Here is a 21,291-nt window from a genome sequence, read left to right on the forward strand (position 1 = left end):
ACCTTGAATGATGCACTTGCCCACCTTTCACATAGTTTTTCCCATACTTGTTTGTCCACCTTGTCTGTCCCACCACGTAGTGCCTCTTCATGTGAGGCATATTTATTATACACTTTGTGTAATGCATAATGAAATGCATTATACTTGTCGGCCAAATGGTTTACAACCATCTCCCGGTGGTTGTCTCTTGTCCAATCCTGTACAAAATCTGCCTGCATGAAAAAATGTAGCTTTTGTTACATGAGTTTGATATCAATTATTTGATAAGCTATCTAATGGAGTCAGCACCAACGAAACTTTCAGTTTATTAAAAATAAGGACTCATACCCTGACACGGTCAATCAGCTCTTGCTTTTCAGCTTCGGGTACATAACTCCACGATGCATGCCTCATGTCAGCATGTATTTTAATGATGTCTGTTAGCCGGCCAGTGAATATGGATGCATTCTCGCAAGATGGCCCTCGATGACCATCTTGAATTACCAAAGGTATCTTGCCCACTTTCCGCATTCTATCAAATAGTGCGCCCTTCGCAGGCCCTCGACCTCTTTTCTTCCTAGGTGGATCTACATCAAGACATCAATTGAATACGATAAATATTCGGTCAAAGTTTCATTGGATACCATGCAGCAACCAATAACTTGAATGTTAGTCATTAATGTATATGAATTTATAACACATTATTGCAGCTAATCGTTTATTTATTGATGACATACCTGTATTTGTTTGCCCCTCTCCAACGACATCTCCACCCATAGCCTCTTGTGCGGCAGTAGCTCCTATATCCTGAGTTGAATCATTCGACTCCGGCTCATCTCGCAACATGGTTTGAGGAGGCAAGGGCGCTTCTGGTATTGGACTACGACATATCTCTGCTCTACCTTGTCTGACTCGGCCCCCACGAAATTTGATACTTCTCACCATGGTTGCAGCTCTCTGCTAGGTGGAAATAGCAACTGTTATTTGAACCATGCAACCATACATATACACTTAAGTTACCATGATTTAATACTGTGACACAGCTCAAACAAGTTGTAACAAATCAATATTTCAGACTACCTTTTTGTATGTTGGAGGAAATTATTTTTGAGTACCATCTAGCCATAATGATTAATAGTATATGTGCCTAATCCCAGGTGTCTAAATAAATTAATTCCTACTAACTAGAGTATGTATTAACCCCTCCTTTGCAATGTGTAACACACATCTGAAATTATTTATTTGTATAACATTTTCAGCTTTCTGGACTTTTTTTAAAACAGCTGAACCAGGAGGTTATACTAAAGCTTTGGACATTGTGTTAGACATATACAACAACAAACATCTTACACGTATCCAACTATGTTATTTATATTACAATCCTAAAATCAAAACCCCCTAACTATCACATCCAACTTTCCATCACACTTTCTGCACAAACATATTTCTGGGAATTTTGGACCCAAACCAGTAATTGCTAATTGTTATTATTTGTGAAGTAAGTTCACAAATAATTTACCTTCTTAAAGTTTCTGCAGATTGATGGTAAGTGCCTTTAAGTACAGATCAGTTTTTGTCTTTGCTATACATAACAGTTTATCAAAAAAAGTCCTTGTAATATTAATGTTGGAAAGTGTAAAACACCTTGACACTTTTCACGTTTTCCTCCTTTGATAAACTGCTGTCCTAGGACAAAATTCTAGTACTAACAAACTGGTTGTCTGGCATCTACACTCACATCCATAACCAACTCTCAAGATGCCATGTACATTCCTCTAACATTAAATAGCAGACATGTATTTTATGAATGCCGTACACAGAAACTATATTTACTTTGCTTCTGACATGCTAGCCTTAAAACAAAACACACACTAACATATTTCCCTTTCAAACTCCCTCAGCCTAATATGGACAGAACATTTTCCCATGTCTTGACATGCTAGCCTTAAACCAAAACCCACTCTAAACAAAGCATACTTTTGAGAAAAGGGGAATGGTAATGTAGCAACAGGTTACTATGAGTGTGTAAAACAACCATTACAAGAAGTAAGTGTTGGCCTTTGTTAAAAGCCTTTAGAAGTAGTGGAATAAGTAATCTGAAACTTAAAGTACCTGGTTGCAGCTCAGATTTGTTGCGGGGCAGAGAATATTGTCCTTAAAGCACTCACTTGTACACTATGTGCTTCAATATTCAGCAGTTATCAGAGTTCTCAATATTTTGTGCAGACCTGGTTAGCAGCTCCACTGAAAAATGCTATCTTCCAACCTCAGTTTGACCATTTTACTTCTGGAAATCAGTTTGTTCTTTGCTGGGTGTGTTAAGATATGGGAGGGAAGGCGTACGCTGTGAAGTTTTAAGTATCTCTGTTTCCTCCTCAAAGCTGATACCCATCTACCAACTTTACCACGTGTCAACCCCAGGTTATTTTGTATTCTGCACAAACAGCCTAGCTGTGGACCCCAGCTACTCATCTCTGGCGCCATTTCCCACTCAAACTACTCCCCCCACCCAATTTTATCCCGCCCAAAAATTTCAGTGGATAATGCTAGAAAGTCACTACATCCAACTTTCCAACTTTACCATGTATCATGTGGGTACCACCTACTTGGTCAACTATCAAGTACGCTAGATATATATATATATATATAACATAGGGTATATACATGACAATTTACCATAATCAAATTAAAGCCACCTATTATTTAAAAAGTACGTTGTTTGTTGTGCAGTTACTAAAAGCTGGATATATGATATGAATGTTGACATATCATATATATATATATGGCAATATATATATATATATATATTTCATAAACCATATTTTCCATAAAACATATTATATCATAGCAAATTAAACTCCATGTAGCCATTTGGTAGGCTACCATCCCACTCAACAAATATTTTACACAAACGTATTGAAATGGATGCTTCCAGAGAATGCATCACCTAACTTGCCATTTACATATACAATCATTATTCCAATATATTGCATGTATCCATATTTACTCAATAGCTGTGAGTGGCCGACTTGGATTCCTTCTATTGGATTATGGTTTGGACTTTGTGGGAATTATTTTATGGAGCATTACAATTGGATAATTTGCACCCTCAATTGACATGCTGCATAACCAAAGGATTAAACCCGTAGCTTTGTGTTAGTGCCTACTAAAACAATCACTCAATATTGTCCTAAGCATTTTCTCAACAAATCAGTTGAGAATCCCAAAGCTCTGCATACTGTTATATATATATATAGGTATATATAGGTATATATATATATAACAATATGCATATTGGATAATGTTAGAAAATTACAAGCCTTACCATATGAATGCCCACGTAGGACTTCCAGTTCATGTATCATTCCTGCCCACTACTCATTATACAGCAAGAGATTTCTGAACTTACCCTTGAAGCCTACTTTAGACAAAACTGACACTCATAAATTAAACAAATTTATTCTAAATTCCAGCTTGTAGAGTGTTGCAGTGAACTAAAATCTTTTTAAGTTCAGCTGGTTGTGTTCCTAATATATAAAGTAGTCATCCCCATCAATCGACAAACATGGTTATACCCTACATGAGCTTACCATTCCATGTTGAATTTCCAGCTTTGCACCATATTTATACCCCTCATTATAACCCCACAGGTGATATAAATTAGCTTTCCCTTATACTACCCCATGCTAGTGCATTTCACCCATATGTGATCACACTAAAGTGCCTCTTGCATCAACTCTATCAAGTCATTCATATGCAGTCTTAGCATGCTATTTTGCCAACATGTTTATGCCATGGAAGTACAAGCCATGTACAAAATAAGTGTCACTAAGTCAGTTACACAAATTACACATTAAGGCCAATATTTAGATTGACCTGAATAACATAATGTTCTACAACTACATCTCCTTAAATCACCCCCCTTGCTGGTACTTCAAAGAAGATCCAACCTCATCTCACAGCATCAAACTCCTTCCATCAACAGTCGAGCAATGGTGTACAATTCTGAAATTTAATGCTTGAAGGTGCAACCAGCTAATCTGCACACAATGTTAAATTCGACTATGAGTATCTCTTTACTTCCATAGGAAAGCTAACAAATATACTTAAAATCTTATTAAGTATAAACCGCCACCCAAAAAGGCTACGAACTAAATACCATATTAAGGACTAAGTAGGTTATACCCACATGTATAATGTCCTAAATGTGCATTTCAACTGTATCGCTAGCCTTTTACGCAGGAATATTTACTAGCTGCACCAGCTTGTAACCTCAAGTCTAGGCTAACACACTTTTTGCCCACTATACAGTGCATTATAATTATAACGCCATAGACTTGATAAGTATACTAATTATCAAGTTTCAGTTTTATTCTTATTCCTATTTTACATACATTTTCTCAACTACGAACATTTTGTAATATAAAGTTAAAATATCGGGTTGTGAAATGCATGGCATATAGTTCGATATTTTTATGCAATCCTAACAAACTAACAAATATGGATTACCGTCATCATCATCTGTCCCCCCATTTAGATGATCCACGGTCTCGGTATCAGAGTTATCGTTGGCACTTAGGTCCATTGTTCCCATGTCTTCACGAATTGGGCTATGGTCATGCAAGACATCCTCGTCAACTGGTTCCCCAGGTTGAAGACGCGAGAGGTGTTCTACGTCTACGGGCAAAGTCTCTTCATCGACTCGGTTTAAGGGATCAAAGATGGCTTCATCGACATCAAGGATAGGGGGATAGTTGGAGTGAATATTGTGCTCCTCATCCTCAAAATCACCCATGTCTGAATCATCATCATCTGGGGCTACAACTACAGGAGGGATGTTGTAAACATTCCTACTTGTAACCTTTTGGACTACCTGCCAACTTCCACCCAAAATCGGATCAGGCAAATAAAAGACTTGCGTCACTTGGCTCGCAAGGGCGAACGGCTCATCTTTATACCATTGCCTACCAGTATTCACTAAAGTTAGATGGTCCCTTACACGTATCCCCCTTCTCGGGTCCCCAACATCATACCAGGTGCATTGAAACAGATAAACCTTACGCCAACCCATGTAACGTATTTCTATAATATCATGCAACAAACCGTAGAATTCAACTGGGGACCCCTGATGCTCGCCATGAACAACAACCCCACAGTTTTGAGTGCGCCGATGCCTTTCACGCTCTTGAGTATGAAATCGGACACCATTCATTATGCATCCGGCATAAGACGCGACACACGGATCTGGACCACATGCTAATGCATATATCTCATCGGTTACCTCAGTTGGGCTAACTGCACGCAGCTCTCGAATCTACCACAGAAAAGATTCGAATATGATCAGATTACTTCTATAATAGACAATTTTTTTTAAGTTCATTTAGTGTAACAAAATGTATTAGGAATATATAAATTATCTTACGAGTGATCTAAACCACGATGGAAACTGACTCTGGTGCCTACGGTCGATGTTATCAGGGTCCTCTTCTTTCATCTTATTATAGTGCGTCCTGCTAATACAAGGTAATGGTTATAAGGCATGGGTAGATTATATATAAATAAACGCTGAACTTAACAATTTGAGCATATAGTACTTACTCAATGTATTGATCAACCTCTGGGCAATTATTAAGTACATACCATCGGGCCTTGCTCAAAAGTGAGTCGGGTAATATGTGCGAGTGCGGTGTCCCCAATGGTCTAACCTTTTGTGAGAAAACAGATAAGCTTTCAGCATTTCCCGTCTCAACTTCTCCAATAAGTACATCACTATTGCGTTCGTCCCGATTAAATTTCGTTTCTATATCATGGAGGTACATTGAGCAAAATGTTAGGCACTCGAGATGCACATATGCCTCAGCAATTGAGCCTTCAGGACGTGCTCTATTGCGGACGTAACGCTTGAATTTCCCTAGATACCTCTCAAAGGGATACATCCATCTGTATTGCACGGGTCCTGCTAGTAGAGCCTCCTCTGGCAAGTGAATAGAAAGGTGCAGCATTATATCAAAAAAAGCTGGAGGGAATATCATTTCTAGTTTGCATAGAATGATGGGGATATTAGCTTTAAGACGATCCAATACAGATATGTTCAAAGTCCGGGAACATAACTCTTTGAAGAAGCCACTCAACTCTATCAATGCTTGACGCACATCGGCTCGTAAGAACCCACCAATCACAACCGGCAGCAGTGCTTGCAAAAAGACATGACAGTCATGGCTCTTCATTCCACTGATCTTTCCGTCATTGGCATTTACACACCGGCCTATATTCGAGGCAAACCCATCAGGGAATTTAACTTTTGACAACCATGCACAAAAAGCCTTTCGCTCATTTCCATTTAACATGTAGCAACCAAGGCCCATAGTTACACGATCACCCTCATGTTGTAAGTGCAACTCTTTCCTTATTCCAAGGTTTGCCATATCCCTACGCGCATTGGCAGAGTCCTTAGTTTTCCCTTCAATATTCAATAATGTTCCCAAGATGTTATCGCATATGTTTTTCTCAATATGCATAACATCCAGGTTATGTCTCAAACCCAAGAATAACCAATAGGGAAGTTCAAAAAATATGGATTTTTTGGTCCAATTTAGCTGATTGGGCGTTCGTTTCCTCTTTGAAGTAGATTTACCAAACTCAACATGTGATATCAGACTTAGTTGTTCAAGCAATTCGTTTCCATCGACTCTTGATGGTTGGAGTCTGTGCTCTTCAAACCCATTAAATGCATTTTTTTTGCGTCTCCATGTGTGCCCTACGGGCAACCATCGTCGATGACCCATGTAGCAATGTTTGCGGCCATATACCAACCATTGTGAATTTGTGTCAGCTGTACAATATGGGCATGCCATCTTGCCTTTTGTGCTCCACCCGGAAAGATTGGCGTATGCAGGGAAGTCATTGATAGTCCAAAGTAGAGCTGCATGTAGTGTAAAGTTTTGCCCACTGTATGCATCATAGGTACGAACACCCTCTTCCCATAACTCCTTCAACTCATCGATGAGAGGACGCAAGAACACATCAATATTATTACCTGGTGACTTAGGCCCAGGGATTAGCAACGACAACATGGTGTATGGATCTTTCATGCATGACCATGGGGGCAAGTTGTAAGGTACAAGTAGTACGGGCCAAATGCTGTATGGTCTACTCATGTTGTTGAAAGGATTAAACCCATCACTGGCCAAACCAAGTCTAACATTCCGAGGATCTTGGGAAAACATATGATGTTTTATATCAAAGTCCTTCCAAACCCTAGAATCCGATGGATGTCGCATGCATGTTGGATCGTCAACACGTCCTTCTACATGCCATCTCATGGCCTGGGATGTCTTATTTGACATATATAGCCTCTGCAACCGAGGCTTCAGCGGAAAATATCGGAGGACTTTTTTCGGTATCCTTCGAGCGGGACTTGTGCTTTCCTCCCACCTAGAAGCTTGACATTTAGGGCATTCATTGTAGGTGGCATTTTCCTTCCAAAACAAAGCACAATCATTCGGGCACACATGTATCTTTTCGTAACTAAACCCCAAGCCACGCTCCAAGCGACGGGCATCGGCATATGAATCAGGGAATAGAGCTTCCGGAAATGCCTCTTGCAAAAGCTTTATGACCATATCGAAGCTCTTCACGGTCCAACTACCAATGCTCTTGATGTGAAGCAGCTTGACGATGAATGACAACTTCGAAAACTGTTTACATGAAGGATAAAGTGGACGTCGTGCATCAGCGACCAACTCCTCGAAAGTAAAGTTTGATTGAGAATTAGAGGTGGATGGTTGATCATCCATGTTTACATCTCCGTCCCGTTGCCAGTCACTTCCCATATACGAGCCATGACGAATGTCATCTAACATCTCGTCCAGATCATCTGGGTATTCACTGAAATCTCTGGTGTCATCTTGTTCTTCATCAGACAAAGGAGTGGAAAGGAAAGGATCATCTTCTCCATGGAATATCCAGGTTTGATAAGTTGGATCAAACCCTCTAAGGAACAAATGATCTTCGACAGTACGAATGGAGTGGAAAGCTCTATTCCGACATCTTCTACATGGACACCTAATCTGATCAGTGGTTGGAGTGTGTGCTACGGCCATAGCGAGGAATTGTCTAACACCTTCTTCATACTCACGGGAATGCAATCTATCATGAATATGCATCCAAGGCTTATCCATCTTATGCAGCTGACCAGGGAATGGTAAAAAGTGGAGTTAGGTGCATACTGAATTGTAAACCAATAACTAGGTTACGAAACATATATATATAGTGCAAAGTTTGCAACCTCTGAGACTAGTACCACCTTTCTAGCACGCAAGAAGTTGGAGCTAAATATCCAACATTAACCACGCTACTAGTTATTTTCAATTAGTGTATATAAGGTCTACGAACAAAGAGGCTAATTATGCCATAGATTAGGCCGACATCCGGCATCGAGGGAAGGGAACATGGGAAGAAGAAGATAATGTAGAACAAAAGTCAGGTCTAACAATTTCTGAACTGGGAAATAAATAAGTATAATGCCTTGTGCTGGAATTTTGAGGATAAAAGACAACCCAAGGGATAAAACAATGGGTTGGTAGGTCAAAGTGATAGGACACACGTAGCTTCAATACAGCCTAACTACTAAAAAGACAAAGTTGAGAAGATGCATTATGACTCTTTATGACCTTGCCTATTAGAATGTTAAGACAATTTACAGTATTGAACATGTTCTCCAACAATTTTGATCATTGTCTAACACTGGGCTAATATGTGTAAGTAGAGTATAGGCATTACACCACATAACTGTGCACTTCCTATAGCAGCAATTGGACATGTGTATGATCACATGTCCAAACCATACACGTACCCAATTCTATTAATGAGTAAGATTTTATTTGAAATCCTAAATGGCTAAACAAATTAAACCATCTACTTTAACCAATATTCAGTTATACAAGAGGTTTGTTAATGATAGTAAACATATGTCCTCCAACAAGGTGTCTTCAAATCCACCCTTGAAAAAATTAAACGATGGCTCTTCAAGATCAAGTCAACCCAAGAAGAGCACAACAATTTGAACTTCTAACATATGTAACATATGTAACACAAATAAGTTTAATGAAAAATTGCAATGCCAAAGAAGCCCCTCACCCAAAACCTCAAAAGAAAACACAAAAAAATCGGGTACGTGTTACAACAGGATGTTTAAACAGCCATATATAATTGCTTAACACCTATATATATTATGATTTAAAATAGCTACACATGGAACAAGGAACAAAACAGTTAAACAGATAGGCTGAATTAACAAAACTGATGGGTGAAAAAATCACTCAAAATAAGATACAAGTATGTAAGCATAAACAGATATGACACAAAAGAACTTCCAGTTTTGTGTGGCGGTTATATTATATACTCTCAAAATGTACAAATGATAGTAAAACCATACCATATCATATGCCTAGACTGCAGGGAGGTTTATTAAATTCTGTTTACTCCATCTTTTTTAGCAATGGTGTGAAATATACAGGTTGTTGCAGTAGGAATGCGTGGGAAAATTGTCACTCAAAATGATAACATAAAACAGATAAAAGAAGATACGGATGATTACCTTTTGCCCAATAGTAAGTTGAATACCTATCTACAGCAGAAAGATGAATACAATCTGAAGCCAAAATATAGGAGAATTATTTCTTTTGGGATTTTCATGATAAGATAAACATACAGCATATATATAAGAAGGCCATGGACAGGTAAAAATGCTAGGACAACCAGCTCAATATGTTCAATTCTCAGATAGCATGTATGTAACTGCCTTGCAAAAAATGGCCTATTTATATATATTTATATATATATATATATATAATGCAAGCCGGCTAAAACAATTTAATTAAGGTTTTAAGCCTATTTATTTAATTTATTCGACTGTGGTACTAGTAATTAAGCTTGCATGCATGGGAAAGTCCTCGATGGGTATTATATATATTTACATACATCTAATTTATATATATGCAGAGGGTAGACTTTTGTATTATGTCAAAGCTAGCTAAGCGTAGTTTATAATATAAACTATATATTATGCCATACCTATACATGATACATACATATAATATAGTTGACTTGACATGCATGCAGCAAGCACTATTAATATAATAATATCATGTACAAACCTCAAATAAATACGTTCCCTACAAGTCTTTTGGCAAAAAATAAAAAAATAGGTCACATTAAATTTTTTTTTTTTTTTTTTTTTTACACTTTCCAGTTAGAGACAACTTGATTACCTTTTTTTTTTTTTTATAGAATTGTTAAAGAAACATCTCTATTAATTGAGATTTGTACAAATGATTATTTATTTTATTAATAAGCATGGATGGGTCAGGAGAAAAGCGTATCATATGTTAAATCTACATTTCTAGGCTAGCTAGCTAGTTGTTCAAAAACAAATTAAAAAAATTGCTTTAATTAATTCTCATGTCAACCATGCATCTACTGGCTTTTAAGCCACTTGGTTTACCGTGTTAAGTCACGCTAGCATGTATATATATGGTGGCATTCATCATATCCCAAATCACCAGCTTGCACAACACAAAATCATATCCCAAATCAAGGCTAGATCTGGAAATTTTTGGAATTCATGAATACAATAAAGATTGCACCGAAAATACACACAATTTTAATTAACACGTGAATAGAGGTTGGGAAATTACTCAAAAATTGTTATGTACATGAGCAGACAGTACAAAAAGACCAACAAATAATTAAATATGTTTAAAAAAGTTCAATCCAACATGAGGGGAATATATCGCTGAAAGAATCTAATTGTATATTTTGATTGATGGAGTGTTCAAATGCAATTCGGGCAATATTTTCCTTTGATCATCCCCTACACTTAAGCTCAAAGGCTCCTATCCTTGTATTTTACAGTTACACACCAGCAGCTGATTATCGGCACATATCCATCCAAGTTCATGATCTCCAAATATTTATAAACGTTGGCAAACCCCTTCACAGTGCCTATTACATTACACAGATTTATATTGCAAAATATAGAAATTGCAAAATGCCAGAAGTACCAAACATGCATATATATATATATAACAAATTTACAGGAAAGAAAACGAAGGGAGAATATAGAGAGGCTTACCGTGGCAAACGAGCCTCTGCGAGACACCAAACCACTGTGGCCTGAGAAACTGGAACCTGGAGGCTAGGGCAAATCGTGGGAGAATGCCCGGCGAAGATGATGAGTCGGTGAGCTTCTATTTGGTTGGGGCTTCCGGGGATTAATCTGAGCGGCAAGTGTTGCAAAAAATTTCAACTCAAGATGCTGCTTTATGGTTCAATTTGCTTATCCAAAGTTTGGGGGAGGGGGCTGGGGAAGGGGGTAAACGGCTGGGTGAGAAACGAAACAAGAAGGGGAAAAAAAAAAGCTGAAAACAGAGAGTTCCAGAATCGTGCGTAAACCCGGTTTTATATCCTTTCTTTTTGCGGCGACATCTACTCGTGGGAAAAACCTGTAATTACTCGTGGCAAATGCCCATTTACTCATGGGATCATTTGCCTATCATCACGTGCAAAATAGCGAAATATTTGTTCTGACGTTAAAAGTTTTAAGCCACGAAGAATATTAATTATTGGATTCTTTTTCGTGTTAAAAGAATTTGGTGGCATTAAACTGCGTAATTCGTGGCAAATATGTAATTGCCAGTAAAATATTTGTCACCACTATGATCTCATGGTAAATGACCTGTTTCTCTCCCATGGCTTGCTCTGGTGACAATACCAGACTTATTGTCACCAGAGTAAGCTGTGGAACAAAAACTCATGGCAAAAAGCTGCTTTTGTTGTAGTGATATGCTTGCATGTTTAATTACTACGTTCGTTTCGTTCCCTACACGTGCAAACAACCAGAAGACAAACAATTTCGTTAAGTATCCCAGGATGGACCATTCTGATTAATTAATAAATAATAATATTAATATTGCTTGTGAAGTAATTAAGGTGGCCTTCTTGCACCTGAGAAACATCAAACATCATACAATATTAATTGCACGAACGACAAATAATGTTCAGTGGAGAGGACGAGCTATTGTACGTCTGAAAAGCTCCGAACGTTTTCTCTCTAGCGTTCTCCGTCCGGTCACCAGTATCCAGTCAGCCAGTCAGTCATAACTGCTCTGCCAGGGGTGGAGCTTCATCTCCTTCCCCTCTGCCTGTCCAATCTCGTCAGGCTGTATTTATACAGTCTTTTTCTATTTTTTTTTTAAAGTTTTTGCGTATAGCACAATAGTATCCTGATCTGTTGCTCGCCACTTCGAACACCAACATGCATCCTATCTTTAGATTAGGAGTGTCAAATCATGTTAACGGGTCATATTCGTATTATATCAAAGCATATATATTATACTATATAGATCAACTTTAACCCGATTCGTTAACATTATCGTGTCAAAATTTCAAACCCTAACACGACCCGTTAATATAATAAGTTGTATCGTGTCAACCCGTTTTAACCCATTAATGAATATTACGAAATATGTTAACACGACACAATACGACTTATTTGAAACTATTTATGTAAATGAGTTGAATATATTTGTAATTAACCCGTTTGACCTGATTAAATTTAGCATAATTTTATATAAATGTTAAAATCACAATATCTATAAAAATTATAAAACTAACTACAAGTCTAAAATTACAATTCAAATAATAAAAGTATCGAAATTAAAATTCTAACAATTTTACTTTTAAGTATTAGGGCATTCTTGTAACTTTAACTTTCTTAACCTGTCATAACGGGTTGACCCGTTATTTTGACGCGAACCCGTTAAGAATAAATCATAACCCGCTATTATCGTTTCGTGTTCGTCTTGGATTAACTAGTCGTATAACACATTGCCACCCCTACTCTGGACTCCCCAGCCGCCGATTTGTTGGAATGCAGGAGAAAATTGCCAATCTGTGTGGCTCGTTCTTCTCACGTGCGCTTGTCTCTATGCGTGAAACCCAAGTGCAGCCGTGAATGGGAGTGTCCCCTGCTGCCACGTGTGACTCCGTTTGGGCCAATGGCCCCAATTCTCTTAGAACTGGTTACCTTTTCTTTGCTTATGTGCCACCATCGCCGATGACGGTCTTTTGTTGGTGTATCGGCACATCAACTAGTTGTTATATTCCTATGTTTCAATTTTTTCTAACCAATGATCAAGATAAAGTGGTCGTAGAAATCTCCTTCAGTCGGACCAGATAAACAAAAAGCAACACATTGTTCTTAACTACGGCTTTAAGTTGTAGTTTAATAGTCTATTCATCGTACTATTTTAAAACTGCTTTAAGCGGCATATGTGATGACCCGGTTTTTTATGTATTTTCACTGAATGGGTATTTTTAATTTAATTAATATATTAGCTCTTTTATTTTAAATTATTGTATTTTAATTGGTTTTATTTTATTTGATATGGTGTTTAATTTATTTTAGTCGTTTTATATTTTTAAAATCATTTTCGGCGGATCAGTTTTTAGATTTCGGAGTGAGGACTGGACCTCATTTCTTTTCCCTCATCTTTTCTTTTTCTTTTCTTTTTTTCTTTTTTCTTTTTCCTTTTTCTTTATTTTCTTTATTTTCTTCTTCTTCTTTTTCCTTCTTCTCCTCCCGTGCGCCCGTTTCTCTCTCTTCCTCTCCCCTTCGCCTTCCAACTTCGGCCGCTTAGTTCGCCGCCGTGCAGTGCACCACCCCCACCAAAATCTTTCCCTCCGATCGGTGATCACCCCCACCAATTTTCAGGGCCATCCATAAAGCCGTTAACTGCCACGCACGACTGGAAGTCATGGCACTAGCTCTCCCTCCTCTCTCTATCGTCGGTTGCTTTCTCAGCCCAGAACCCCCGCTCATCGGCGACGTGGCCAACATCACCCACCCAATTTTCTTCCCCTCCCACCAGTGAACATCCCCACCAAGTTTCACCTCCATCCGAGCCACCGTTAGCCGCCATGAGCTCCTCCAAACCACATGGTTTTTGAGCTTTTCCGGCGCCATCGTTCCACTTTCGGCTACCACCTCTTCACAACTTCTTCTCCTACCTCTTGCCTAACTAACCCACCCAATTCTGGCCCTGATCCGTTGCCGGAGCAGCTCCCACGAGCTCAACTCCATTCAGCCCCTTTTGACACTTCCACCATCGTTTCCACCGCCACCCACGGCCAAAGCTCACTTCCTTTACCTTCATAAACAACTCAAGACCATTCCCTATCAATTTCGTGTCTTGGTTTGTCCCCGTTCGAAAGTGGGTAATTTATTACCCACGGCCACAGTGTAAAATACACTGTTATGTTGCTTTCCTCTATCGTTTGCAACGCCGCGAGCTTTCAAAAAATACCGTATAACGGTGTAAGTATTTTTCAAACTCTACTTTTAGATTTAAATATATTTTGCTCTTACAATAAATTATCTGATTGGTTGGTTGATTCCGGACTGAGTCCGAGGAGTTCGGAGGTTGGATGGATTGAGGACAGAGTTGATTGGTTTTGTTGGTTGTGATTGGTTGGTTATTTGTGCCTTGACGCGTGCGTTATATATTGCATTCATGTGCTTTTTATTTAAATTGAGAAAATCATGTTTTATTGGCGTAAATGGATTTTCGGGTGCGTGTGTATCATGACCCCAAGCCGGGATGTGGTATTATATCCTTAGTGGGATTGAGTGGAAGCTAAATTTTTTGCTCTAAAACCCGCTTTTTTATTTTATTTGATGTTACTTTTGTTTATTTTTAAATGATCGTTGGAAACTTCTACGCCTCTAAAATCTTGTATATTATAAACGCATAGTTTCATATATATATATATACTAGGTGGGAGTAACGTGCTTTGCACGTTTGTCTAATTTTATGAAATGATTATTTGTAAAAAATAATATATATTTTATAAAAATTATTGATGTCACTTAATAATTTAAGGCATATTGGAGAAAATAAAAAAATTAATTCAAAGTATCATATAATCCAATACATGTTTATAACATCTATAATTTTAGTAAAGATGTATATGAAAAATTTAATAAAAGTCTAACACAAACGGTAGTTCAAAATATGTGTCGTTTGATGTTTGTATTATATTTTATCAATTTATGTCATCCTGTAGACAATCAATAGAGATAACATTAAAATTCTTATTTTGTTGTTGGTTGAGTCGATCAGGGACAACGTAAAGTTAAAACATAATCTTTTTATAAAATTTGTGGTATAATATTTTCTATATATAGCATATATATAAATCATAAAATATATTTTGAAATTGTTGGCCGAATTTACTCTTTCTTGATTAGCTCAAGGATCACGGCCTTTGTCACGTGCCTATCATAGCAAGCCCACGTATGAAATATGACTTAGCGGAAGCTATGCCCTACTACCATGGAGAAAAAAAAAACACTTTGATTAAACACACTTATATTATATATTATATGAGATTTTTAAATTTGAAATACTCAATAATTTGAGTTAATGAAACGTATAATACACGTATATTATATTTAGGGATTCACTTCTTATCCACTTAATACACGTGTATATGTTAAGAAGAGAGAGAAAAATATAATAACTAATCTTTAATTACTTATTATTATATAAACTATTAATATTATAATTATTGAGATTAATAAATCATATAACAACATTGAATGCTATCTCTCTCAACATTTATGTCTTTATTTTATGTACCAAACCGTTAAAACAAACGGTGTTAACTTTAACAGAAAAATAAGATTTTCCGTTTCATACACACTTTTTATATATAGAAGATATATAAATATATATATACACACATTTGAAGACCGGAGAAGATCAACTTTGGCCATGGAGGAGCAACAATAAGATCTAATTAATTGGCAAGTTCGAGAAATAGCACGAGCTTTCTCTTTTCCAGCCGATTTATTTATTATTTATTTATTTTAGTATTTTAATTTCTTGTTCAAAGGTACTAAAGCAGTCAAAGTCAAAAAGGTTTGAATCCCAAACAGAGTTTCAAACGCTACGAGGATAGGATCTTTGGCTTACATAAAATCAAAGATGAATGAAAACCCCAAGAAAATTAAAAAGAAAGACAAGAATGAGCATTCCTAGGCTTGTTTGCTTATGAGAGGATCCTATTTGAGATCAAAGCTCTAAGGGACAAACACACAAGCACGAGGCAGGCATGCAATATTAATATTTAAAATTTATAATATTGGTCAAGTGGAGGCCCAAATCCCATCTCTCTTCTCACCTCTCATATTGATCATCAGGATTTTAATTAAAATAGGGTCAATGTGGGTCCACACCACAGCCATAAGCTTTTATTTGGAATTGGGGCAGCTTGGATTCGGGTTAAACGGGTGAGCATTAATGCTACATTTTTTTACCAAATTAGATGATCTAACGTAGAAAGATTGACACAACATTAAATAATTATTAAGGTCGGTCCACTCTCTTTTAAAATTTTATACAAACATTAATATCTATTCGATTATCCAATTCGATTAGTTGATTGAAAGACTAAATAATATCTATTCAAATTATTTTTAGAATAATATTATATACAATTATAAAATACACAAATGACATGCAGTCGTTTTAAAAAATAGTTAAGTTTATTATTTTAAAAAATAGTTACGTTTATTATTAAAAAATTAATTTTTTTTTATAAATTCTGTATTTATTTATTTTTTTTAGAATGATTATACGGTATTTATATATAATTATTATTTCTCACATATATATATATATAATTAAAAACTAAAGCAAATTGGAAAACCTAGACTAATTAACATGGAGACGAGGCATGCATGGGAGCAAAAAAGGGGCGCATGGACTGCGGAGTTTAGACCCATTAATTAATTAATTATATTAGTAGCTTTAAAAAAGGTCATACTTTTATTGGAAATCTCTTCTTGGTGCATGGAGAAGGGTGAAAAAATGGGGAATTACATACATAAATCACGTCCGTTTGTTTGGTAGTGGTATTGTTTCCAAGAAGGCACGGGCTCTCCGCTGATTTCTCCAATGCAAATCCCACTTCCCACCACACCCTTTGAATATTAATTGCCTCCACCTCGGTTTCCATGCATTTCTACTTATGACTTTACCCAATTAATTAATTATGTGCGCTTTAAATTCTACTACTTCCGGCCTATACACTTCAATTAATTTAGGGGAGGATTTAATTAGTATGAATACTTATAAGGCTTTTAATATTTAATTTTATATATATATATATATATATATATAAAGTGTTATTTTTTTTTTTTGCTATTTTATATGTATCTCATGTAAATTATTTATGATGTTTTCCTTAATTTACAAGGATGTAAGATTCTTTTTGCAGGAGTATTTTATGCTTTCATCATCACTTTAAACATTAATATTAAATTCTGCTAAGAAAAAAAGTATATTAAATCCATATTTTATGGCCGTTTTTAACTCAAAATTCTGCAGCTGGTTGACTCAACTAAACTAATTAATTGCTTATATTGGGTCTTGAAATAAGGAAACAAAATAATAAAGTATTAAAAAAAATTAATTAAATTAGGCCTGAAATTCCTGTTAGAAACCTAGCTATCTAGCTTTTACATCATGTGATTTTATGTCACAACCTACAAAAGTGCTGTTGGTCACCTATTGCATCTATATATATCTTCACGCCTTTCTTTAATTAATTTTGATCTTTTGTAAATAATTATTAATCTCGTTCGGACTTTCAAAATTTATTACAATAATCCTATTCCTATATATAATCTGCATTCGTTATCAATATTATCTTCTTTTTGCTAGCGTGTCCTTAAAAGCGTTTGTGTCACATGTTTAACAGGTGCCACGTCATGATCTCTAAAGGAAAAAAAAAAAAAGTATGACTCCTTGCATAGGGATTTTTGGGTAGTGAAGGCCGGAAAGGTCCCTACTCGGCCGCCACTTCAAGGGTGGTTGAGTGCGCGCAATACAGCTTGAGATGGATCGAGTTGGTTCAATAGTCTTTGGATTATTCCCAAGTGATGATAAGAGTACGTTGACTATCCTACACCATCTCGACCCATCTGCTTGTAAAATATAGATCAGTTGGAAATGTTTAACACATCAACTCGTGAATTTGACATGTTATATTATGCTCAAATGTAATGTGACACATTTTAATTGCTATATATATATATGTATATGTTTGTTTATCTGGATGAGTGTTATTTATTTTGATTATAAGAAGTTTTGATAAATGATGACAAATTGGATATGTTTTTTATAATGGTTATGGGTAACGAGTATTAAATTTATTTTGTCATGAGTTTAATTAGTTGTGAATATATATATACATGTATATAATTGATATAACTTATGCTTATAAGCATAAATTGTGTCAATGAAAACGGATCAATCATCTAGATCATGAATTCACCTTAATTATATTATACAATTCAAAATAATTAAGTTGAAATAAGTCGCGTTCAAGCCAAGCTAATACAGTCTATTGCTCTATCAAAGAAAAAAAGATACACAACTTCTTACTATTCACACAATTTCCACACACTTTATTTTTTTTTAATTTTTTTAATGTTTTACTTTTATCAAATATTTAATATATAGATAATGAATATAAGAATTTAATTAGTTTAAGAAAAATAAATTTAAAAAAATTGAAATTATTTTTTTAAAAATTAAAAAAATATAGTGTGTAAAGGTTGGAAGGTTTTGTAATATTGTTCATTATTAAAAGAATTGTACAAGAGACACAGCATGACCATGACCCATTTATTAGAGGGATTAACCATATAGTAATATACCTGTTTATTGGAGGAATTTGAACTATCTCACTTTTACTCGTGAATCTATTTTAATTTAGGATGGTTGAATTTATATTATGATAAATGAGTTGTTGCAGATACAAATGTACCTAACAAACTACCCTGACACAGTTTCACGTCATCACAATTTTTTTTTATTTTTTTTCGGTTTTTCATTTTTGTTGTTTTCCTAGGTCTCCTGCATTCCCCATCATTTCACCGCATCTTTTTTTTTTTTTTTTTTTTAGAAAAAAAAAAATTGATGGGACCAAAAACTAATTATTTCTAAGTTATTTTATTTAAAAACTGGCTAACAAGGAACCTAGGAGGGGCCATAAATAAATTGAGTCACGTCAAACTAGAGCTTAGCTAGCTAGCTAAAAGGGGCCTTTTAAAATTGAATAACAAGTGCCGGGGCCATGCATGGCCCTTTCAACCTCCCTTATAATAAGTTCATCAGTCCCTGTATGCATGGGTAGTAGGGTACTCATGTAGAGGCCGGGAAAGGAACAACCTCCCCCCTCCGCCACTAGCTACTACTACTCGATCCGATCCTGATCACTCCTTTTAATGTTATTATTATTCTGATATGTTGATTTTATCTATATACTTTTAAAAATTAAAAAAAAAAGAAAAAAAAATGGAAGAAGCTTTTAAGCTCGTTCCATTGTATCAAATATGGAGGAGATTCCTCCACAATAACAATTATATCATAAATAAATAAAGCTTCTTTTGCCAAGACATGTGCAATTACATTGACATTTGATCTTCTGATATGAAGATCATCCCATTTGAAAAAATTCTTTAAATTGTCCTTCGCAATGCAAGTCCAAATTAAAAGCAAATCGCAGAAAAACATCCTACATTGGCGTGGCTATATTCAAAAAGTTTGACATATTAGCTACAGTATATCTTAGGTCTCTTCATTTCTGGCGAACAACTGTACAAGGATCAAAATGTTATTTTAATATTTTTCTAACTGCCACTCGCTCCTTCGCTCAGTTTTTCTCTGTCTTCATCCTCAAATCACTCTGTTTCATCTTTCTTTTTCCTTCGTTCTCCCAAAACTCACTTCTCTGTCTTCATCGCCTTCTTTTCATCGCCATTTTCTTCTTCAACCCGTTGCTTTCCATCCCTTCTCTGTCTTCATTCCCTTTCCAGCCACCATCTGCAGGATGTATATTGAACCTCTGTTTTGCTGCTAAAAAACAGAGCTTCCGGGAGCCACTAGCTGCAGCCACCTCCTCCTTCGACCACCATTGCGCTGCCTACTCTTCCACCGCAGGGACTCCTCAGTCCAACGATGTCGCACGCCTTTTTCTCCTTCGGTAAGTACTACCGTCAACCTCTCAGTCAGTTTCTCTCTCTATCTCTCTCATCACTCACTCTCTCTCTATTTGTTTTCACCGTCCATATTTCAGCCAGTCGCACGCCACCTTCATCTCAGCTACATCGCCATAGTTCAGCTCCCAGTTGCGCCGCTTTATTTCTCTCGGTAAACTACACTGGAACTTGCCCCCTTGGCCTCCTCTTTCGGTAACATGCTACACACTTCTCCTTCTTTGTATGAATTGCTGCACAAACTGTTGTTCTTAGATGATGTTTGCTGCCAAGGGGAGGGGAGGGGAGAGGGGGCGTTGTGAGCTGTTGTGAAGTGTATTTGTAAAATATTAAAAAAAAATCAAATATTATTAAAATATATAATATTTTATTAGTATTTAGACTTCAAGATAGCTAGTCCAATGTAGACTAATCTATCTAAAAATCTATTTTAGATAGATTTGTTGACATTCTAGCTAAATTATGGACTTGGCAATGGCTAGGCCATTGCCAATGCTCTTAGCTTCATACACAAACATTCCTACACTAGTCCAAGCAACATCATCCTTCTCCAAGGCTGAATGATCTGAAGGGAGTTCCCTTCAAGTATGATCATTCTTAGTCCCAAGTTTAAGTCAAAAGTTGTTGCTTGCAATGCTCCATATGCTTTAGTGAGCAAAGGATTTAGAAAAAGACATTGTTTTTCCTCATAGGTGCAATAATCCTTCCTTCATAGTCTCCTACCACAACCCTAATTTCGATTCTAGAATGAATCTTGTCCATAGCTGCATCCCAATTTAATTTGTAAGTATGCATAGGAGGGTTTCCCACATGGTTTCAATACTGCTACTTGGACCCTGAGGTATGATTCTTTTGCTCCTCCACTTCATGTAGCAGCTGTAGAGTTTGATGAGTAGTACTCACTACTTTGTTAGGATGGTTGAACTCTTTATTGAATATGAGTTCATTTCGTCTTAACCAAATCCTTCATGCTACCACTGCAAACTCCTGCAACAATTCAATTTCCATTGTATACATAGCCTCTACTAGTTCCAACGGATTCTTGTGATAGAAATGATTTTTTTGGAGCCTTTATGAATATTGACACCAAACATTCTTAACAAATTCACATTCCCAAATAGCATGAATAACAATCTCTTCTTCATTAGAACAGATGGGACACTTTGAATGCTCTACTATTTTCC

General features: G+C 36.4%; 1 protein-coding gene across 1 annotated transcript; it reads right to left on the bottom strand.

Annotated features, from left to right (window-relative positions):
* Positions 1-4,462: 4,462 nt before the first annotated feature.
* LOC122316221 lies at positions 4,463-8,159 on the bottom strand. Its single transcript, XM_043132757.1, has 3 exons — positions 5,620-8,159; positions 5,402-5,489; positions 4,463-5,293 (listed from the first exon to the last, which is right to left on the bottom strand). Exons 1-3 carry the CDS (start codon positions 8,157-8,159, stop codon positions 4,463-4,465), a joined length of 3,459 nt encoding a protein of 1,152 aa, XP_042988691.1.
* Positions 8,160-21,291: the final 13,132 nt, after the last annotated feature.

The sequence above is a fragment of the Carya illinoinensis genome, chromosome 7 (assembly GCF_018687715.1).
Source record: "Carya illinoinensis cultivar Pawnee chromosome 7, C.illinoinensisPawnee_v1, whole genome shotgun sequence".
Classification (NCBI taxonomy): Eukaryota; Viridiplantae; Streptophyta; class Magnoliopsida; order Fagales; family Juglandaceae; genus Carya; species Carya illinoinensis.